We start from the raw sequence: 24029 nt of genomic DNA, 5'->3' as shown, positions 1-24029 counted from the left end.
TCCAGTGGCTAAGAAGTGCAGTACATTGAGGACCTTCTCCAGGGGGCTGAGTGCTTGGGAGCACAGGGTGGGTGATGTGAGGTCATCCTCCCACTCACTCACCAGGTCCAGTATAATGTGTGGTGGAAACCTGTACCTCCCATACACCTGGTCATCAGGCATCCCGAAAAGGCTGGTTCTGGGTGTGAATATTCTGGCCCTGACTATCCTCCTCCTCCTCCTTTGGTAGCCCACTGCCACTGCTGCTAGGAACGGTATGTTCATCCTGGCGTCTGAGCTTGTTATTGTTAAAGTCCGCAAATTTATGCTTTGCGCGTGTTCTAGGCGAGCGTGTGACCCGCGCACCCCTGGAATCCAGTTCCCAGTCCAATGGCGTGTGGAAATTCACACGCACCACGGGATACAGCGTGTGACCCGCGCACCCCTGGAATCCAGTTCCCAGTCCAATAGCGTGTGGAAATTCACACGCACCACGGGATACAGCGTGTGACCCGCGCACCCCTGGAATCCAGTTCCCAGTCCAATAGCGTGTGGAAATTCACACGCACCACGGGATACAGGTTCGCTGACGTACTTGCGTGTGTAAGTGCCCGCGCACCCATTAAATACACGTACATAGGCCAATCGCGTGTACGCGCACTTTTGTCCAATTACACGCGATGACACTCTGACGTGCAGTATCTCCACGTGTGCCCCGTCATCACGTGCTGAGTGGGGAACACCCGTGCGGGTCACGTCACAGACGCGCGTACGCGCTGAGGGACTCTGGTACAATAGAATCGCGTATGCGTGCTGACGCGCTTACGCGCTGAGGGCCTTTCCTCGGATTTCACGCTGACGTGCAGGATTTTCACGTGCCAAATCACTCCGTATCAAGCTGGCCACGCGAAAACACACGGAAGACCACGCTCCTGCCCAGAAGGCCGAGTTACTGCCCCCCAGTGCCCCGAGCAGCCTCCCACGTGCCATCTGCTGCTGCCTGCCTGCTGCCACCGTGCCCTGCCATTTGGTGCCTGCACATCAGCCATCTGAAGGGGTCCAGTTGCTGTGTCCACCCCTGCTGGAACTGAAGACTCCCGACTGGGATTACATCGCTCCACAGCCCAGCCCCAGGACCCAGTTGCCCACCCACACCTGCCTCTGGGGTTGCCATGTCGGGCACTTCCACATCTGGCACCAGTGGCAACCCCAGGCCAGAGGGGCAGAGGGGCACCAGCTTCACTGTCACCGAAGTTGGTGTCCTGGTGGAGCATGTCCTGGGGCAGTATGATGCCCTCTTTGGATCGTCCCGCGCCAGCAAGGAAGGACGGCAGAGGATCTGGGCCGACTGTGTGGTTGCCATCAACGCGGAGGGGGTGGCAACCCGCGACGTCCTGAAGATCAAGAAGCGCTGGGAGGACTTGAGGTCCAGGACCCTTGTGAAGGTCCGGCGCCTCGTGGAGGGGGGCCGGGGCCGCATGAGTTCCATCCAGATGAGGGTCCTGGAACGCGTACGCCCAGCGCTCCACGCCCAGATCCTTGAGAGGGAGGCCCGTCTGGAGTTGAGCGGTAAGTGTCCATGCATTACTGTGTGAGACAGGGCATGTTGCGGTGTGCTGGTTCTATGATACTTGCCTGTATGTGTGCCATAGGCCATGTATGCATGTATGTGTGCAGGGACATCATGGTAATGCATGTGCGACCAGTGATGTGTGATGCACATGGTTGTTGCATGTGTTGAAATGCCGCATGGGGAGCCCTATGCAGATTTTGAACATGAGAGCATGCCAGTCTCTGTACCTGGACATGGGTGGGGGTGAGGGATGGGTGCTGATGCCAGGTACATATATGGTAGCCATGTCTGTGTGCCTGACCTGCGTGTCTGTGACTTGTGCATGCCATGGATGCATGACACATGTGTGTGACAATGCACAGATTCAGTAAAGCAGCCAAATTACCCTTGTATCCGCTGTGTTTGGTGTGTTTGGGGCCAGATGGATGTGACTGAGGTGAAGTGTGTGCATGTGATAGGCATGAGCCATGATGCATGTGAGTTACATATCATTGAATGTTTCAAGAGTCCATTGGACATGCATGGAAATGTCCATGGCATGCACCATGCCTGTTACTGTGTGTGTTTTGCCTGGACTGACCCATGTGTTGTGGAGGGACATGATGGAAGTGTACTTTGACAGTGGTGCTCATCTGCTATTGCTTCCTGTCTAGGGGACCATTGTACAGTGCCCTGATGCTTGTGTTCTTTGTCTCCCTCTACGCAGCGGCTAGTGAAGAAGAGGGCGGAGACGGCGCTGTGGAGCAAGGCGGCGGGGATGCCCCCACGGCTGCAGCGGAAGGGGTGGGTGAGCCCCCACAGGGGCCTGCTACGGTGGGAGACGGTGAGGAGCCATCCAGGTTGGTGGTTTGCACAGAGGAGGAGGAGGCCGCCACTGGGGCACACATGGGGCCTGGTGGGGGCATCCCTGCTGGTGCAAGTGGTGCAGTCCAGGGCCAGGGGCAGGAGGCAGCACAGGTCACCGTGGAGGGGCCTGTGCATGTCGCTGTCCCTGACCCTGTGAGTGCACCACCATGCACCAGCAGGGATGCCCCGTCCCAGGCCTGTCCGCAGGTAGAGGGGATGTCCATGTCACCTGACTCCCCTGCACCCGCGGACGTGGGAACCCCTGGCCGTGCGGAGAAGGTCCTGATTGGGGTCGCGATGCGCACGGCTGTGATTCGTGATGCCGTGCGTGCTTCCCGGGAGGAGCACGCACGTCATCACGAAGTGCACCGTGCCGACGTGGCCCAATTGGGATCGGCCATGTTCGGGGGTTTCCTGCATGTGTTGGCCAATGTGGCGGCCCTCTCCTCCTCTGTGCAGGCTATCCACCAGTCGTTCTCCTTGCCGTCTTCCAGCCCAGATGCCACCAGGGCCCCCTGTGGACCTGCCCCGACCAATGCAGCCAGCTCGGTGGGGATCCCATCCCTGCCACAGTCGGGAGTCAGAGATCCAGCAGGGGTGGACACCACAGCAACTGGACCCCAGCAGATGGAGGATGTGACGGCATCATCGGGCAGGGCACGTGCACGACGGCGTCGGTGGTTTCCATCAGCCTGGATGCCGTCGTGCTGGCACAGGCAGTTGCGTCGGAGGCAGCAGCAGGCTCAACGTGGGAGGCATCATGGCTCGGGGCCAGCAACATCAGGGGTGCAGGCATCGGCCGGAGGGCAGGAGAACCCTGGAATGGGAGTGGCTTCCGTGTGGGAGCGGTTGTGCCAGCGGATAGGTGCGGAGCGGCAGCGGGCAGAGGAGGAACGGCTCACGATGGTCAGGGCGGAGGACTCCATGCGGAGGGCGCTGAGGCGGGCTGAGTGCCTCGAGGGTCTTCGCAGGGAGTTTGAGCTTGACACTGCGTTATCCCTGCGGGACCTCGGGGCCAGGGAACATGCCCGCCTCCAAGCCATTGACCAGGAGTTCGATGATGCCCTGGCCCATGACAACAACCAGTGAGCCGTCCGAATAGCCCGCTGCCTTTGTATATAGTTGTATAGTTAGGGTTAGGTTTCCTTTGTTTTTTTGAATTTTTTTTTGGTTGCGATTGGACAATGCACCACTTTTTTGTATATAGTTCAGTTTTTAGTTAGTAGTCATAGTTAGGTTTAATTTGGTTGGGCTCATGGACCCAGGATGATCTTCTTCATGGTTCTTCAGTGGCTTATTTTAATTTTTCAGATTATTTTCTTGGACATTCATCTTGTTTTGTTTGATTTGCTTTGTGTTTTTTCTTATTTCATTTCCATTCTACTTGCTGTTCAATACATATTATTTTTTTATTCTTCAATGTGTCGTATCATCTCATTGCTTTCAGGCATGTCATGTTGGGTGTTTTGTCATTCACTTGCAGCCATTGTGTGTGACAGACATGTGTTCAATTGCATTATTTAAATTGGGGGTGTAACATGTAATTGCCTTTGATATGTGGGTGGGTGTGATAGTTGGTTGGGCCTTTTGGCAGGGGAGGATGGGCATTACGGACATGATTGGGGAATGTTGGGACCCAGGTGCAGGGGGGCATGGATTGGACATGGGTGGGGGCCTGCTGGCAGGTGCCCCACAGTGCTGGGGGGGTGGGGGTGGTGGGAGACATGGGTGGGGGCCTGGTGGAGGCTGCCCCTGGTGACTGGGGGGGTGGGGGTGCTGGGAGACATGAGTGGGGGCCTGGTGGAGGGTGCCCCTGGTGGCTGGGGGGTGGGGGTGGTGGGAGACATGAGTGGGGGCCTGGTGGAGGGTGACCCTGCACTGCTGGGGTTTGGGGGTGGTGGGAGACATGAGTGGGGGCCTGGTGGAGGGTGACCCTGCACTGCTGGGGTTTGGGGGTGGTGGGAGACATGAGTGGGGGCCTGGTGGAGGGTGACCCTGCACTGCTGGGGTTTGGGGGTGGTGGGAGACATGAGTGGGGGCCTGGTGGAGGGTGACCCTGCACTGCTGGGGGGTGGGGGTGGTGGGTGACATGAGTGGGGGCCTGGTGGAGGGTGCCCCTGGTGGCTGGGGTGTGGGGGTGGTGGGAGACATGAGTGGGGGCCTGGTGGAGGGTGCCCCTGGTGGCTGGGGGGTGGGGGTGGTGGGAGACATGAGTGGGGGCCTGGTGGAGGGTGACCCTGGTGGCTGGGGGGTGGGGGTGGTGGGAGACATGAGTGGGGGCCTGGTGGAGGGTGACCCTGCACTGCTGGGGTTTGGGGGTGGTGGGAGACATGAGTGGGGGCCTGGTGGAGGGTGCCCCTGGTGGCTGGGGGGTGGGGGTGGTGGGTGACATGAGTGGGGGCCTGGTGGAGGGTGACCCTGCACTGCTGGGGTTTGGGGGTGGTGGGAGACATGAGTGGGGGCCTGGTGGAGGGTGACCCTGCACTGCTGGGGTTTGGGGGTGGTGGGAGACATGAGTGGGGGCCTGGTGGAGGGTGACCCTGCACTGCTGGGGTTTGGGGGTGGTGGGAGACATGAGTGGGGGCCTGGTGGAGGGTGCCCCTGGTGGCTGGGGGGTGGGGGTGGTGGGTGACATGAGTGGGGGCCTGGTGGAGGCTGCCCCTGCACTGCTGGGGTGTGGGGGTGGTGGGAGACATGAGTGGGGGCCTGGTGGAGGGTGCCCCTGGTGGCTGGGGGGTGGGGGTGGTGGGTGACATGAGTGGGGGCCTGGTGGAGGGTGACCCTGCACTGCTGGGGTTTGGGGGTGGTGGGAGACATGAGTGGGGGCCTGGTGGAGGGTGACCCTGCACTGCTGGGGTTTGGGGGTGGTGGGAGACATGAGTGGGGGCCTGGTGGAGGGTGCCCCTGGTGGCTGGGGGGTGGGGGTGGTGGGAGACATGAGTGGGGGCCTGGTGGAGGGTGACCCTGCACTGCTGGGGTTTGGGGGTGGTGGGAGACATGAGTGGGGGCCTGGTGGAGGGTGACCCTGGTGGCTGGGGGGTGGGGGTGGTGGGGGACATGAGTTGGACATGGGTGGGGGCCTGCTGGCAGGTGCCCCACAGTGCTGGGGGGTGGGGGTGCAAGGGGACATGAGTTGGTGTTCATTAGTTCAAGGAGACATGTGCCTTTGCTGGGGGGCATGCCCATGGTGGGTGGGCTGCATGCGGGACATGACCAGGGATGCAGGGTAGTCCCCTGTGGTGTGGGCTGCCTGCAGGGGCCGTGGAGGGTGTACAGGGTACACCTGGGAGGACCCACACTGTCAAATCACATGTGGAACTTCCCGCGCACCCCTGAAATACACGCGCCCAGGCTATTCGCGTGTGGAACTTCCCGCGCACCCCTGAAATACACGCGCCCCGGCTATTCGCGTGTGGAACTTCCCGCGCACCCCTGAAATACACGCGCCCAGGCTATTCGCGTGTGGAACTTCCCGCGCACCCCTGAAATACACGCGCCCAGGCTATTCGCGTGTGGAACTTCCCGCGCACCCCTGAAATACACGCGCCCAGGCTATTCGCGTGTGGAACTTCACGCGCACCCCTGAAATACACGCGCCCCCAGGCTATTCGCGTGTGGAACTTCCCGCGCACCCCTGAAATACACGCGCCCAGGCTATTCGCGTGTGGAACTTCCCGCGCACCCCTGAAATACACGCGCCCCGGCTATTCGCGTGTGGAACTTCCCGCGCACCCCTGAAATACACGCGCCCAGGCTATTCGCGTGTGGAACTTCCCGCGCACCCCTGAAATACACGCGCCCAGGCTATTCGCGTGTGGAACTTCCCGCGCACCCCTGAAATACACGCGCCCAGGCTATTCGCGTGTGGAACTTCCCGCGCACCCCTGAAATACACGCGCCCAGGCTATTCGCGTGTGGAACTTCCCGCGCACCCCTGAAATACACGCGGCCAGGCTATTCGCGTGTGGAACTTCCCGCGCACCCCTGGAATACACGCGCCCCCAGGCTATTCGCGTGTGGAACTTCCCGCGCACCCCTGAAATACACGCGCCCAGCTATTCGCGTGTGGAACTTCACGCGCACCCCTGGAATACACGTAGCCCGCTCCCCCAGGCCCGATCGCGTGAGGAACTTCACGCGAACCCCTGAAATACACGTAGCACGCTCCCCCAGGCCCGATCGCGTGTGAAACTTCACGCGAACCCCTGAAATACACGTAGCCCGCTCCCCCAGGCCCGATCGCGTGAATAACTTCACGCGAACCCCTGTGATGCACGTACCCTGCTGAAATCGCGTGTTAGACTTCCCGCGCACCCCGGTATACACGCACACGTATTTTTTGTCAGCGGGTGTCCGTGTTTGTGGGTACCCCTTTGCACGTCATTTTTCCTGGAGGGCCACAGTATGGGACATTCATCATGGCAGTATATAGGTGCTATTTGTTGGCGCACCTTTTGGCGCACATTTCTTACAGCCGCAGAGACGCTACCGCCTGCTTTCTTGTGGCGGTCGTGTTTGTGCCTGTGCGCTGGTTTGAGCGTGCGCTTTTTTGCCCTATTCTATTCCATGAATACGTGTTGTAGGCGAGCGTGTGGGCGTTCCGCGCACTTGTGCCCTGTACTTCCCCCGTGACGCCCACGTTTTGGCAAGTTGTTCCCCATTCCGAGTGTTACGCCCGTGTTCCGCCTACTTTTGTTGCGTGCGCCGCGCTATGTGCGAATTTCGCTGTGGCCTGTGCGATTTTCGCTGTGACCTGGCGCACGCTGTTAGATGGCTTGTGCGCCAACGTGCGCCGCGCACTTTTTTATCGCACATCCGCTGGTTTTCTCGCGCACGGCCTTCCATGAATTGACGTGCGCTGCTTTTCGTGCGATTTTCGCAATTGCATTGCGATTTTCGCTATTCCACTGCGATTCGCACGTTTTTGCCCACTTGCGCCGCGCTAATTATTCCATGAATCGGCCTGTTAATCTATTGGATTACTTAGTAGTCACCCATACCTATTAGTCCTTACATAATGGACTTGGATTATAACACAATTTTAACATTAGATCTTTTTAATTTTTATATTCAAAACTTTGTTAGAACAACTTGTTTTAAAACACTTTGTGTCGCCCAAGATTATGACCCACATGGTGGGTATAACACCAATCTAATGGGAAAATATACCACCAACTTTTTTACAACGTCAACAATTTCATAAACACAACAATACACATCCGCTAGACATTTACACAACGTGTCGATTATCAACATATGTCATAATCCTGGGTGACACAGTGTTTTAAAACAAGTTGTTCTAACAATGTTTTATTAAGTTTTGAATATAAAAATTAAAAGCATCTAATGTTAAAATTGTGTTATAATCCAAGTCCATTATGTCAGGACTAATAGGTATGGGTAACTACTAATCATCTCCTCTAAAACAGATGAGTAATCCAATAGATTAAGGTTTTACACTCTTTCTCCTTTGTGTATACATATTTATGGTCTACCTCAGACTGTGGAGTTAGGTTTCCAACGGGGTTCAGCGATCTTATGTATAATGAACTATAAAGTAAAACATGTTTGTCATGTTGTAGTTTTTGAAGTGAAAAACTGAAAGGTGTAGAAATGGAAATTCATGGGGTTGGATGGATCCCACCCTGAATTTGGGCTTGGTAACTGAAGGTACTAATCAAAAGAAAAGGGGCCAGGCCTGCGTTAAGGGGGTGGAGCATCATGGTCCAATACCAAATAAGGGCCAATAAGCTGGCACATCATAATTTGGACATGTGATTATGGGTTTATAAGAAGTCGCACAATGTGAGTCATGGAGAGGGCTGCATGGTTTCATCCAAGTTGGAACTGCTGACCAAAGTTGCTGGAGGAGGCCTGGGAAGAATGAAAAGAGGCTGGGATCAATGACCAATGAGAAACAAAATGATTGACCCTGGAGAATATCCATGACTGATGTTGGATTCTGATATTCCCTGTCCTGTACCTGGAAGATGACCTGAGCTTTGATGTCCTTTTTCCTGAGCACAAACCCAGAGATATTTATTTAAGTAAACTTCCTCAATCAAATCCAGTCTGGTATGGGGGTTTGTTTCATTGATTAGTTTTCTCATTATTGATTGGGCGGGCATATGAAGCAGGTCCTTAGTATTTTTACTAAACAATAATTTAATTCATTCCCACATAGCAAAAGTACATGGGGTGATTTTGTTGAAATTTGAAATTAACAATATCGCTCCCAGTGTGGATAATAATATAGTATGAAAAGTAAATGGGTACTCCTATTTATTTTGGCCAACCCCAAAATTCCCTAAAAGGCGGGGGGTGCATTAAAAATGAAATTCCCTACTGCTTCCCATTCACATGAACCCTGCCTTAAAGCAGAGGGGTTCCAAATGATTAACTGAATACCTGAGTGTTTTTTCTGTGCTGGGGCAGAACAGGGTCTTCCCAAAGTTAAACAGAGTGGAGTCACTGATTTAAAAACATACCTTCTACTGAAAGTAAGAAAGTGGCACCTTAGAGAAGGGAGATTTTGCCTTGCAGGGGTGATAGAAAAAGGGTTTCAAACATAAATTAGAAGTTTTTATTCTGAAAAGGTATTGTGCTATAACATTGTCAGCATTGCTTAGAGTGCAGCGCCAGTCAAAATTCTTTTTACATGTGATTAAGTTATACAAAACTGCTAGCTTTCCAAGTGCACATGAAGATTAAAAAGACAGAGTCCTGTATATGTGAAATTGTTTTTGCCAAGACAGTGTTCCATCTTAGTTTAATTAAACTTCATATCAAGTGGGGTGTCTAGCTTATGATGCTGTCATGTTTCAAGGTGCTGCATGCTATTAAAAGTGAACCCCAAGCAAAGTGTTGACTGTACTTGTTGTGGGACTAATGAGCTTGTGAATTGTGTTATCCTGAAGCAACTAGTGTTTTCACTTTGTGTAAAAGAAATGATTAGGCAAGAAAAGCATTTAGGCCATGGAGTGAGGTGGCGTGATTTTGATATTATAAAAATGTAAATGTCCCTATTCTGTAATAAATATATAGTCTTCCTGGTAATGCAATGTTAAAGTTACCACTGTTGGCTTGACCTCTGAGAATCGGGGAGGTGTACAGAGGAATGCAAAAGTGATCTGATTGGGTATTGATTGTGAAATCTAGCAGACATAAAGTGCAAGGTCTTTGTTCCTGTATAGAAAGAGATTATAAAGTTGCAAAAAGCCACGTTTAAAATGAGGGCCATTGAATGGAAGAGGCCAGGAAACTATTTATATATGGACATTAGGGGCTGGCAAGCCAGAATGGTACACGAGGTGATATCAGTAGGCACTGACATTTGGTTAAAAGGTGGGATGTTTCATAAGCTTTAGAGGGACTCTACATGACCCAAAATATTTGTGAGGAACAAATTCTAATTGCTAGATTTATGGCTAATTTATATTTCCGGCTGCAATTAGTTGAAGAGAAATTGCCATACCCCAAACCAATCAGGGTATGGCATAGGGCCCTTCCCATCAAGGAGCTCATGCCAGTTACTTGCAAACTCCCAGGTACAGACTGGAACTGACCGCATGCATACCACTTCTAGAGAACAGGTAAACATGAGGCAGGTGGCCTCACCTAAACCTAGCTAGACTGATCTGGAAGGCCAGTCCTTGACTGATATTGATGAACGTTTACCTCTACCAAAGAAAAAGCCAGACCAGTGTGCCATGGCAGACAAAAAATCCTGTGAGTACTTCTGACGCTGAAAACTCATATGGTGAGAAAATCGGAGTTAGTTTTACAGAAAATATTATTGCAAAGAGAACACCTAATCTGCATCGTTGAAAGAGAAAAATCAAACCTTCAGCCTAGAAAGGGCATTTTAAAAATCTCCACAGGTTCAGGTGAAGGTGTGGACTCCCCCAGACTATCTGGAACGAGGGATAGTACACATTGGTCACCGTCAGAAGAAGAGACTACTGCGCCAAAAGGTGACAACAGGGAAAGAGACCTTGAGAGTTAACAGCAACACAGGCAAAAGGAGGAGTCCAGGTCCTATCATTCTGCGAGGTTCCCAATCTCATAGAGCTGGGGAGCGCTTAGGAGACTGGAGTTCAAATAGCAGCACTGAGTCTCGGGGTGAATGGATGGAGGTTCAAGGGCAAAAACAAAATATGAAACAGAGAAAGGGTTTTGATAATGACCCAATCAGGAAGATTACGGCCATAAAGAGCATCATGACCCCATTTGACAAGAATGCAAAATATTCGGTGTGGGAGCACTTAGAACATTATGATCAAATGATGACATCATTTGAAATCAAAAATGTCAACTGCATGGAGTTTGTGAAATGAACATCTTCCCCAGAATACGCCAGTTTCTTTGCGGGACTGGAAGACCAGGATAATTGCAAATGGTCCACCTATAAGGCAGCCATTTTAAAACGCTTCTCCACTCACAGGAACCCACAAGAGGCACATAAGGCTGCAAATAATTTGCAAGTCGAGCCCTCAACCTAATCGTGCTTCACAGAACCATGTCCCCCCTTGTCCCCACCCCCCGACCCCTATCCCACCCAACACCCGGGTCTGAAATGTCCTGGGGGGAAATGACTGATGGAAAATTCTGACAATCAACAGGTTCCTGAGGATGGGGCCCTGGTTGAAGGGAGATCAAAAGCCTTTGAGGAAGCTTCCTTTCCTACCAGAACAGAACCCCTGGAAACCTCCCAGCCTTATAGTGAATCTTCTACACCCTGGAAGCTATAACACAAACAGAGGGTACATTTGAGAGGTGTGCAGTCTGCGTTCTCGACTGATTTTCTGCTCACAGTCTGTCTACAGTTGCTGTTACTTGTGCTTTGGGCTACGAGCAGGAGGACTTGCTTTAAAACCTCCCCTAATCGTAGAGGTGTGCAGTCTCGGCAATCCGGCGAGCGACCGGGGAGCGGCGCCCTTTCTTTCCTTTTAATTTGGCTGTTTGAGTCAGAGGGACAAACAAGGAAAAATGGTAGGTCATTTACTGTACTCTCCTTCCCCGGATTGTCTTATTTGGTTACCATTGAGCAGTGCCCTGCTGCTTGTGATTCTGCTCTCGTACACATACCATGCTGACTCCGGTGTCTACAGGGTTTAATCCCTTTGAGCTATGGCAGAGTGGGAATTAACTCCGGCTACAGGGGGTTCTATGATGGCCATGTTAAGAAGTATGGGGTTGTTGCTGATATACACCCCCTATGTTCACCTCCTAGCATAGGGTGGGTGCAATTGCACTAGCTACACCATCTACTTCAAAAACTATACTGGAGAGGAGCCCTATGTGGGAAGCGCAGGGGAGGGAGGAAAGACCCCCCGCAGTTAGATCTAAAAGTATTGGATGCTCGTCTCGGTGGTACCCTCCTGTTGCCAGATAGTGTCAATGGTTGTGCTGGAGTCTTCGTCTGAAGGTAACCGGGGTCGGGTGTTCCGAGTTATTCAGTTTCCGCGTCTCAAAAAATGGGGGATGCGTTTACGATTTGTACTGGAAAATTGGACCAGGTACTCTCAAGATTACAACATGCTGGCCATGGTTCCGTTGGAATCGGGGCTGGACGTAGACTTGGTATCCGATGTTTCAATGTTAGCCCCAGTCATTTCACATGAACTGGGGAAACGTGTTACACTCTCACTGGACTTTAAATCTTATCAATGAGTAATACCGGAATCTTCATCTAACCCCATGGATTTTACAGAATCATGTTGCACCTGCCAGATCCTGTGTTATTTTTTAAATGTGATGCAGAATGCTCGCCTGTGCAGCCTTACTTGTACAAAAAAGGAGGATGATGATAAGGAAAGGTCTGGGTGTGTATACCTGAATGAGGTGGTTTTGCCAAAAGTCGATTCAGCCTGTGTTCATGGGCATCTGACAAATGATCCACCCTTCTGTGCTGGTGGGCCGCCCAGGAACGGGTTGGATAATACAGTGGTGGATTTGCTATCCTTCCCTGTCCTGACGCGACTGTTAGACACAATGGGCGACTGTTAGACACAATGGATAGAGGGTATGAATCCCTCAATTTTGAAATATGTGAGGTAAGGCAGATCTTGAAGGACCGGAGTGGTAAGTAGATTATTTGGACGGTTTTGTTACAGCATCTATTATGAATAAGAGGTACTCTGGTAAACCAGATTAAACCTATTCCATACCGCAAACACTGAGAGATGGGCTAAAACCCCTGCAGTGGCTAGGGGTGGTGTAGTCACTCTGCTAGCAAATGAGATTGAGCTGCCGCTTCCAGCAGTGTCGCGTCTAAGTTTGGATCAAAGTGATGTGGAGTGTAAAAATGCTCTGAATATCCTGAGCAGTAGTCACATTGAGGTTATCCCCCACCCCATGGTGAGGCAAGCTGCTGCGAAAGAGAGGGGGCAACAGCAAAAGAAGTCATCAAAAATTGTAAATGCCCCCTAAACAGAAAAACAGGATCTTACGAAATATTCCTAAATAACCTGAGGCAGAAGTTCAACAATGCCCTAGTGCCCAGGTGTGGGGGTCAGTTCAGCAAAAGATGGCAGCATTAACAGGGCGGAGGCTAACAGCCTTCTAGGGCATCAACATGGCAGTGCAGAAAAAGTAATCTACACCTCAGCTCAAGACCAAGGATTGAGTGGCCACTCATTGTCATCTCATTGATGATGCACCCTTATTCGACCTAAGGAAGGCCGCCAGTGGCGCAAGATAAACTTGACTGTTACTGTCTTGGGATCCGGCAAAAAGATCTCTGCTGGTGAAACTTCCCTGAGAATCCTAGCTTGAAGTACCCTTTGTGGACCCCACTGCCTTAGTGACAATCGCAACAAACCCATCCCTTCATTGGTGGTGTGCAACCCAGAGTGGGCTGGAGGTGCATTGGGTATGGTCCCTGGAGTAGTTGGCAAGGCACCTCAACTACATTGAACACCATGCGCTTTTTCTTTTTTTTTTTTTTTTTATCCCTTGAAAGCTTTCCTGGTCAACATTGCAGGGCAGGTAGTTCAGATCCTGACCAAAAATATGATCACCATGTTTTTATTTGAACAAGCAGGGGGGCACCAATTCATTGCAGTTGGCCCTTCTGATGGTCGAAACATGGGAGTTGGCTCTGGTAAACTATATTTTCCTCCAGGACCTGCACATTCCAGGGGAGATCAATGAGGAGGCAGATTCTCTCAGTAGGAGAGCTTGCGACAACCACAAGTGGGAGCTCAACCCCACAGTAGCAGAGCCGCTCTTTCAGCAGTGGGAATGCATATCTGTCGAACCTTTTGCATTCTTCCAGAATACAAAATGCCCCTTGTACGCTGCAAGACTCTAAGTGTGGCTGAAATTTCTAGGAGATATCTTGGGTGGGCCTGGAGATGTATGCGTCCTCCCCTCCCCCCTCTTGTCCACAGAGTCATAGAGTCATCAATAAGTGGCAGGAGTCCAGGGGTGCACCTTTTTGATATATTTTGTTATGATCCCTTACTGGCCTGCAAGGTTCTGGTTTTCGGACCTTAGGGACCTTGCAATGGCCTCCACCCTTGCTGAATTTCTCTGGTCAACAATGACCTGATAAAACAGAGGCAGGGGATCCTGCAACACTCTGCCTATTCACTGGATTTATCAGCCTGTACTGTATGAGCTGAGCTTACTTTGCTTAGATCAGTCTACTGGGAACATGAAGGTTATCCTGACTGCGAGAAAGCCTAGTACTAGGGCCCAGTATAAGAACAAATGAGCTTGCTTTTGTCACTTGTGCATGGCACACCACATCAATCGTGTGTCTTGTGGGCTGGACCCGGTTGTGTCCTTTGTCACAGACCTGGCAGAATAGGCATCTCTCTGGACACCTGTCTGATATATCTGCCCTTTGGCACTTATAAGAGCATAGCTTCTTCTTCCCTTGTCAAATCTGCTGGTTAATAGAATTCTGGTGGCCTCAGTAGGTTGCGTCCTTCAGTGAAGGCCTTTCGTCCTATATAAGACCTTAATGTAGTTCTTGCGGCCCTGCCTCTGAAATCTTTTGAGCCCATGGCTTCAGCTGACATACCTTGTTTTCTCTGAAGAATGCGTCCCTGGTGACTGTCATATTGGCCAATCATGCCATCCAAGCTGTTGACCGGATTCCACTAGAATAAGATGGTCCTTGAGACACACACATACATCTTTCCTTCCAAAGGTCGTCTCTTGAGTTCTGCATAAACCTGGAGATTTCACTCCACATGTTTTTCCCTACTGGCCCCACCCCCCAAAAAAAACAAAGAGGTGAAGACGGGCCCTTCATTGCTTGAATGTGAGATGCACACTCTGATGGCAGCTGGGCAAGACTTCTGCTCTTTGGAATGCCTTTTAGTGTTGCACGGCAGCACTTGCTGGAAAGTCTCCTACACATATACTCCAGAACCTCACGCCACCGAATTGCATGCACGCACAAGCGGTTCGGGCCAAGGCAGCCTTTGTAGAGACATGTCCCTTGGGATGCTATGGCCTAGGCGGATACTTGAACCTCTGCAGGTACTATTGCGTGAATACCACCTCACAGGCTGATGCCCAGTATACCTCGGCTGACCCTCAGAACTTGTTTGACCATATCATGGTAGGTCCCCCACCCATATAGTGTACTTTGCTTTTTAGTTTCTTTAGAGTGCGAGAAAGGGGGACGGTATGTAGGAGGTACGTAAAGGTTGCCCACCATAGTGATCATGTTACACCTAGTCCCATATGCCATCCCCGTTCCCCAATAAAATCAAACATCATTCACATATCGCCTAGGTGGATGGAAAGGGACTGGTGGGGTAGACGGTGGAGCCTGCATGGGGCATGATCATATGAGTGCGTATCCACTACATTTTGAGCATGGATTATTTTCTGCTGGAATGACACTCCAGTCCCATCTACTGTGGAACTGTGGACAGATAGTCTCAGGAATACAGAGGATGAGGGACAATAGACTAGTAGTAACATAGTCACTGTGGTGACTAACGTTTACTTTTATAATGTACTACTCTGATTTTACTATACTCTACTAGTTGTGATATCATCACATTGTACATGAGACACTCTTTCAGTGCTCTCCCCAGCCAAGTCAACCTTGCCAAACATTCTTCTTAGGCCTGTCTCAATATCCCACCCGAGACGCATCCCTTTTCCAAGGACCATGTCTGCTCAAAGCTCATCCACACCCTAAGACCCATCCCTGCTACGAAACCCATCCCAAATTAAAGGCCCAAACATGCACCAGGCCAATTACCTCACCAAGGCTCATTGTCACACGAGACTCAGTCATGTACATCACTTAGGTTAGTGCTAAGGAACTATATAAAATCTGGATAATCTATAATACTTTTCATTTCACACTATATTGGTGTTTTGGATAATCGTAATGGAAAACATGAATTTGTTCACTTTCTTTGTTTTTGAATTCTAAAGAATAACATACCTCCTTCAGATACATCATAAACCACCTGAAATGTTGATCCTGCATCACAGTATTATGGGTTCAGTTCCAGTTCGAAATGTGCTTTTGCAGCTTCTGACCTTTTAGTTACCTAACTTGCATCATCAGAATTCCAGCTTTTTAACATCCGCCTTTAAATTAATTGGGCCAAGAAGCACAATTTTTAAGACTACCTTTTTGGTAGATTCTCTAGAGCACATTTCTTCTTGTATCCCCTGAGCACAGTCTAGAGTGTACTTGGTTCTGTAAGGTTGCTCCCTTCTCGTCCACCTATATTGCTGTTTTTTTTTTTTTTTTTTTTTTTTTTTTTTTTAGTGTGTCCAAGGGAGCTTAGAAGACCCGAAAGTTGTCACCCATCATAAGCTGATTCATGCAGCGTCCGAGCGAGTACTGTCTGACACAAAGACTGTGGTTGAAGAGAACATTCAGGATAAAGGTAGGAGTACTTTGGCTTCATCTTTAAGGTTCCCTTCGGTGTCCTCTTGAAATGCCTGTTTTGTATTCGAAGGCTGTCCATGCTTATTATGGTTCTGTCCACAAAAGCTCTAAAGTCTATTACTGGCGCTACCGAACTGCACCCTGAACAGCAAATCTGCTACCCCAGACCAGCAATAAGCATATCCTGTAAAAAGCCCTTTGTCATGATAGTCAACTGCTTAGAGGCACAGTGGATTAGCAGTTCGGGTTAGTCTAATGAAAACTTATTTGCATGTGGTTCATCTCCTTCTGTAGAGCTTAACAAGTTAAAATGTGATTCCATAGAATTACCAATTTTTAGGAAGTGTTCTCTTAAGCAATTCAGTAGATTTTATTTTGAATGAAGGTGCTGATTATCTATTCATTTCTGTTCAGTGAACAGTGTTTTTCATGCTAGGACTTGTAGGCTCATACGTGTAATAGAAAAAGTTGTGAAGTGCATGGTCCAGCTTGTGAAGTGCTAGAAGCTGAAAATCCAAAACTGTATTAAGGCCACCCCCAAAATATGGGGAAGTTTCCAGCTATGTGTTTCGGGATGCTTTAGTTTTACTTTAAGAACAAAGCAAATCCTCATTGCGCTCCAATTTGACTAGAAGTGCTCCAAGAATTACTGCACTTTATAGTTGATTTCTTTTTTTGGGATCATTTTACTGTCTTTTCCATATCACTGTTCTGGATTTAGCAACTGTAAGATGGTCGATCAGTGATTTGCATAACAACCAACATTTCAAGACTTTGGGCAAACACTTTCATTATTAGATTCTTGAGGAAAACGTTTGGATGAATGCCTAGCGGTGCTATGGGTGGAACTAGAAACCATAAGGAGGATCTTGGATAACCTTGTTTCAGGTTGGGATTAAAGAAAGTGATGGGTAACTTGCTACAGCACTTAAGCCTCTTATGTAGGCTATTGTGCAAACATAAAGATTCTTAATCCTACTCTAAAAAGCTCTTGCCCCCTCCTGCACATTTCTATTCTGAAAAGGAAAGTTCCAAATGGGTGGGCAACTACTTCTCAGGTCCTGAGCATCCCATGCTCCTCTAAGCTAAAACAAAGAACTTTGAAAAAGACCGGCGAGCAAAAGTTCACAAATCTCGCCTTTAGAAGTTTGCCCTTATTCTACCAACACAAACCGTCTCTGGAAAAAATGCCCCTCCAGTGGTTACTCAAAATCCAGCTTTCATCTCGTCTTCCTGCTTTCACACAATGCCCTTTCCTTTTTATGGGTTGCAGCTCTTGCATTCTTTCTCTTGTTCTCCTTTCAAGCCCCTCGTAGGAGACTGTTACTAATTTGTCCTTCCTTCGCCGTTCTTCATCTTTCTTTGTTTTAACAGGCCCCTTTCCAAGACCCTTTCCCTGGAACATTTGAAAGGGCATACCCACCGATTTAATCTGAGTCATTTTGTGCAGACAATATGGTAACCCTCCTGCCACAGGTGTACAGCTCATTCTGCATCCCGTCCCCCATGCCTCGAAAGTCCCAGATGGGCGTTCAGTTCCCCAAAGGTTTTCTCAAGTCACCTGAAATTAGTTTCAGTCCTTCTCCTCCAGGTCATCCTGCCAAGGCTAGTCTTAAAGTGCTCTTCGCCAGGTCTTCCTAGCTTGCTGAGCCTTTTCTGAGCCTGCTCAGGCAGCGGCCGTCTCTAAAATACCCTTCTCGACAACTTCTATCTTCTCGCAGTCTCCCTATGTATCAAGGGAGCATTCGGAAATACTCCTGCTTCCTTTGGCTCCAAGTCAAACAGGGAACCCGCCTATCCGATTTTTGTTTTATCTCTCTAGCTGTGGTGCTTGGTCTAAAGCTAACCTCGATTGGTTACTCCTTGGGACTTCATGTATCCCTATCTGGGATTGGTTCTTCTCGTCAGTGGTCTTAAGGGTCTTTCATCATGTTTATTAATAGTTTTAAGGATTGGTTTATACAGTAAGGGTTCTTATTTAATGTAATTAGGTACCGCAAGTTTCATAAGCATCCGCGCTCTGTCTCTGTGCAGCACCATCTTGGAAATCCTTTCAGCTGGTTGCATGCTTCCGTGGTCTCCCTCGCCAGGTGCAGCGTCCGGGGTGTTGGAGACGCTTGGCAAAGTATCCGCTGTTCGTCTTTCTGAGGGTAAGTCAACCCAATCAGATTTGCAGACGTTGTTATCCCACAAACAACCTTAAGCGGATTAATGCCCAGTCCATGTTCTGGTACGGAAACTGGTCTGGTTTCAGATAGTTTATTCAGGTATGAGTGCTCTGTAGAGAAATGTTATCCGGAAACCCACTAGGGTGGTTTACCGCATCACTCTGGGGACAGAGAGCTGGAGGGATCACTCCTCACCGTCCTTCTGAGGGTAGCGGTCTGAACACCCCAGTCTCTGGTGGTTTGCTTCCCACACAACTTAACTTGGGGAGTTTGGTGAACTTGCCACCACACTACTTGGTGTTCATTTTTCATAGTGAAATGTTTTATTGTGTAATGTTTTATCCCATCTATTCTTAGGTATTTTGCTATAGACTGTCATCCCTTGGGCTACCCGTTCCAGTTCATTTCTGTAGGGCGTATTCTCTTCTCCACCCACAGTACATTGCTTTTATCTAGCATTGTAGACCTTTTCTAATGTTTGCTGTGTTATTTCTTTTTTTTTTTTTACCTAGCATGGTGTTTCGCCGGCTTTCACTAATGCCGCCCTCCAGCTTCCACACGCTAACTAACTCAATAATGGTTATTTTAGAATTAAAGTGTAGTTATTAGACAAGAGCAAACTATGATTTCATATAATAGCTTTATTATTAAAAATCTTGTTTTGTGTCCTCCCTAGTACTGAAAGATGCTAAAATGATTATGTTGGCAAGAAGTCATGAGATGTACACAACTTTAAATGTTTCTTCCGTGTATTTTTCCTCTACAGATGTCTTGTTGTTGATAAAAAAGAGGGCTCCACCTCCTCCTCCTAAAATGGCGGAAGTGTCTGCGGAAGAAAAAGTAAGTCCAGGCAGATTTTGTTTACCCGCTCCTCTGGCGTTTAATTTGCAGCTTGAAATACATTGTGTATAGGCACATTATAAATACCCCATAAATAAAAAGAAATAAAAATGAACAGATGAGAACGTGTTAAAAAGCTGCAAATGGAACTAGCGCCATGCACCTTAACCACAGTTGAAAACAAATCACAGTGGCTAATTTAAGTTTTTTTTAGTGTGTGTTTGTATTTGTTGGCTTGTAAATAACGTGTCTATGTGCATGTGTGATATATAGTAAGTGGAAAACATTGGTTAAATGAATGTTATGGTTGTTTCCCTTAAACATGAAAATCGACATTCAGTAAGAAAAACTTTGTTAGGACATTGTATTTGCAGAGCAAACCAAAAAAGAACCAATAATTTGGCAGTTATAGTTTTTTAAGCAACATTAATGGTGCCCCCGCCATTATAAAACAACCATAACTCGGCAACTGCCACATTATTTCAGGGAAAGTTTGGTGCTTCCGGGATCCTCTCCTGGTTATGCTATTCATAATGAGATTGGGCTCAAGCTACTTGTAAGATGATATAATATTAAGCCCAATGTCCCTTTGGCTATCTGCTTGGTGTAACCAGTACACAATATTTACACAAACGCTGCTGAAGGGCATTTTTCTATTTTATGTTATAACACTTGTATAGCCCCAAAGCCCTAAGGCATCTAGGCGCTTACTTACAAACAGGAAAAAGAGACTGGTGGGCAGATGCTTACATGAACAGTGTCATTTTTAAGGACTTTCTGAAAGCCAAGTGGTTATTTTCTTCTCTAAGTGCTTGGGGCAATTCGTTCCATGCATATGCCACCAGAACTGGAAACGAACGTCCATTTCCATCCACTCTCTTGAACTGATCCACTTTCAAGAGATGGGTGGTGGCGGATCGAAGGTCTCTCATAGCTTGTAAATTGAGACCCTAGCTGGGTGCACATCCGTAGATGCACTTGTGACATAGTCAATAGCTTGAAAGAAATCCTAGCTGATATAGGCAGCCAATGCAATTCCTTCCTAGCAAGGGTGGTAGATTCATTTCGTTTCATGCTGTAACAATACGGACGGCCGCGTTCTGGATTTTTTGCAATTTAAAGATGTCTTCTTTGCTGGCACCCAACTAAATGAGAAATCAATCTGCACTCCCGTTTCTATCCAATAATGTATGAGGTTTTGATATTTTTAAGCAAAATATTAAGTGGATGCAGACGAGATGATAACCAACCCTGGCATAAGGGTTGTATAATATGAATCAAAGAACAAATAAGTTCCCAATGTGGCAACTCCCGCCCCCTGCACACTATCGAAAGGCTCAAAACGTATTGAGTCCAGGTAATTTATTTGTATTTTGTGTGTTTGTATCAGTGTAATTTTCCATCCTTACATTCATATCGATAGGCAATATTTCATATGATTCAATACATATCAGATAAATAGACAATTGGCATTCTTGTAGAACATAATTGATTTATTTGAGGCCCAACGCGTTTCGAGACAATCTCTTCAGGGGCATATGAATACATTTCAAACAATATCTGAAAAGAATATTTAGATAGTAAGCATTAATACATGCTATTTACAAATATGATTCAACAATCAAGCAAAAAAAGCAATACAAACACTATTCACAGTATATATGTTTGTGAACATCATATTAACATGTATGATCAACCTAATGACACGTGTACACATCCTCATTATTACATTTTTAGTCCATTTTAGTCTTTTAATAACAAGGACTCATGGTAGTCCCTAATCCTAACTGGATTTTGCTCAAAAGAAATTTTATTATAAGTAGCTCCTACTATTAGCTACCCGTTTGTTACAACTCCTCAAAGTGGAATTTAGCAATAGCTGAATAAATTCTTAAAAGCGCTACGGATCCCTAATTGTTGAATACAAACTGACAGAATACTGTTTTGTAAGTCTGGGAGGCTTACAAAGAATCGTGGCAACTGCTAAGATAATATTGCTTGCTTCAAGTAAAAAATCCCCAAGGATGAAATTCAAGGATCCAACTGTACAGATTTTTTATGGTGCTAGACCAAACCTATGCAAAGAGTGAAAAGTATTGGATCTGGTTGCTAATTGATACAAAAGGACAACAATCATTTTCAAGAAAGGTAAGTTAAAGCAACTTACCCAAAGTGATCAATTGGATGTTTAGTAAGGATGATGATCAAACTGGAGAGAAAGATCCCTCTGGGGTAGTTCTAGTTATGCAGCTAAGCAATGAAATGACCTATGATGTCTTTTTTTGGAAGGGACAGAACCTAAGGATAAAAGGTATCCTATTTAGAATACTAGGTAAACAGTAATATGGATAACAAAGTGTAAAAACACCTCACCAAAAAAGACTTACTATGTATACATTTTGCGCTGGGGAGCAGAATACCAGGAGCATCCGCCGTATCCATCCGAAGAAGGATTCAGGATGAAAGTTGTTGTCAAGATGCCCGCTATAAATAGTGGCCTGTAATGATAATGTAATCGCGCTGTCTAACAAGATAATGTAGAGTGATGTCATCGCGCATGCGCAGCGTGACGTCACAATTAAAAAAGGCTGCAAGTTAGTGTTCATACAGCAACTTGAAACTGCGATGTCAACGAACAGTAAAAAGAGCTAAAATTAGGCCCTAATGGGGATGTAATGGCTGTAAGATTTTACTCTGGTTGCAAAGCACTAAGAAAATTATGATATGACGTACACACGCGCATGTGCAACGTGACATCATGACTACAAAAGGTCATTCAGAGAGTCAAAAATTAAGAGGATGTAAAGGCTCTAAAATAAACTCTAAGTCTACCTAAGATGACAAGGGCTATTCCAGAGAGCTCATAAGCCCGTCCTGATGGATAAAGAGGTAATACTCAGATGGTATAGCCATCAAAAGTAGATAATAATAATATGTCGTTCACACGCGTCTGCGCCACGTGACGTCATGGACTTAAGAGTAGGTCAACCGGAGACTAGAACGTTTAGTAAACATTATAAATCCAATGGCAGGATGAAGCAACGACTCTTAAAAACTGAATTTGAGTTATAAATAAACATAATGAGCGTCATGAACATAACATGTGGATGGTCAGTGGTATGAAAGGACTCCATCACATATCCTAGAAATGTTAAAACATGAGTAAAATTACTAAAGTGTGTTTACCTATGTCTACCCCTGTGAGGAGGCATGCCATTGGTAAGAAATAGATTTGAAGTCAAATACTAGATATGAATTTTAGACCTGTCTCAAAAAGAGAGATCACAATCTGTGAGTTTAGGACAAATTGGTCCATAGTCCGATTAACCCGTATCAACATGTTCTGTCTTAAAAGGAGTTCACATTCTGATGTTATGAAATTATGTGCAAATATACAATAGTCTATTGTTGGAGTTGGAAACAGGTGACATACAGAATACCTGCTTATCACACAATACATTTACAAGGCTCAATTTGTATAAAGTTAGGATGGATTTTAAAGAAAAGGACCTAAATAAAAGTCCTCATTAAGTCCAAGTGGGGTCAATGAATCCAATTTATGGATCCAGTATAGTTTTTTCTGAGAAAGGCGTTTAGCAAGATCCCCGCCTCTAGGCAGTAAATGGATCACTTCTAAGACGGTCCAACGGAGTTGTGAAATGTTGTCTATTTTCATTAAAATATCTATAAACAGGAGATTTGATATTGCTTGTTCTGATGTTTGATTCATGATCAGTTAGATGTTCTTTGATCTTCCTTGAGGTTTTACCAATGTAATATTTACCACAGGGGCATTTTAAGGCGGGAATCACAGTTTTACTCACAGGTTGCATAGTCTTTAAGTGGGATTTTCTTACCACTATTAGGATGTCAAGCTGTTGGAACAATGCTGACAATTTAAGCATGCGAATGTTCCATGTTTCTGTTTAGCAAGAAAAATGTGATGTTGTTTTTTGGGGGTTTTCTGCCTTTATCAGTGAATCTGTAAGGTTTCTGCCTCTTTTGTAGGCTAGCATAGGTGGTTGTGGAAACAATTTGTTTAGATTGGCATCAGATTTGATAAGATCCCAGTTTTGTTGAATGATTTTCTTAATTTGAAAACTTTGGCTAGAATATTTCAGAGTATGTATCAGTCGTGTGTTGTCATTTTTGGGATTTTCTTTTAAAAGGTCTACCCCTTTAAGTGGTTCAATCCCTTCTATGGCAGTGTTCATTATTTGTTCAGGGAACCCTCTTTTCATGAATCTTCCTTTCATGTTTTCCAATTCAGCTGTTAATTGGTTAGTATCAGATGTTATCCTTTGTGCCCGCAGGCATTGGCTGTATGGCAAGTTCTTTTTGAGGTTGGATTGTTGATAGCTCGAAAAGTGTAAAGTGCTGTTAACGTCGGTAGGTTTTCTGTACGTTTCTGTGGTAAAGACATTACCAACCCTTGAAATATTAACATCTAAAAAGTGGATGTTAGGTTTGCCAATTTCCAAGGTAAACTGTATTTTTTCATGGCAGCTATTCAGATAGCTGAAAAACTCTTGTAAGTCTTCTTGAGAGCCATGCCAAATACCAAAAATATTGTTATTGAAAAGTTTACAAAAAATCAATTTCGTTTTCCAAGGTTCTTTGTCCAAAATGTGAGTTTTTTCAAAATGTAACATGAAGATGTTTGCATAGGCCGGTGCTACCGAGGAGCCCATGGATGTTCTCAAGATCTGTAAGTAGTATTTGCTGTTAAATCGAAAGTAATTATTGT

At 47.2% G+C, this 24029-nt stretch overlaps 1 protein-coding gene across 1 annotated transcript in view; it reads left to right on the top strand.

The window, feature by feature from the left end:
- Positions 1-24029, top strand: part of UBAC1 (UBA domain containing 1) — an 819245-nt gene that overhangs the window by 105778 nt on the left and 689438 nt on the right. Inside the window, exons 2-3 of the mRNA XM_069609556.1 lie at positions 16152-16272; positions 19209-19282. Coding sequence (XP_069465657.1) covers positions 16152-16272; positions 19209-19282 — 195 coding nt within the window. The remainder of the gene's footprint in view (positions 1-16151; positions 16273-19208; positions 19283-24029) is intronic.

Source organism: Ambystoma mexicanum, chromosome 8 (assembly GCF_040938575.1).
Source record: "Ambystoma mexicanum isolate Mex_15411 chromosome 8, UKY_AmexF1_1, whole genome shotgun sequence".
NCBI lineage: Eukaryota > Metazoa > Chordata > Amphibia > Caudata > Ambystomatidae > Ambystoma > Ambystoma mexicanum.
Note: the sequence above shows the minus strand (reverse complement) of the source record. Positions and strands in the feature narration are given on the sequence as shown.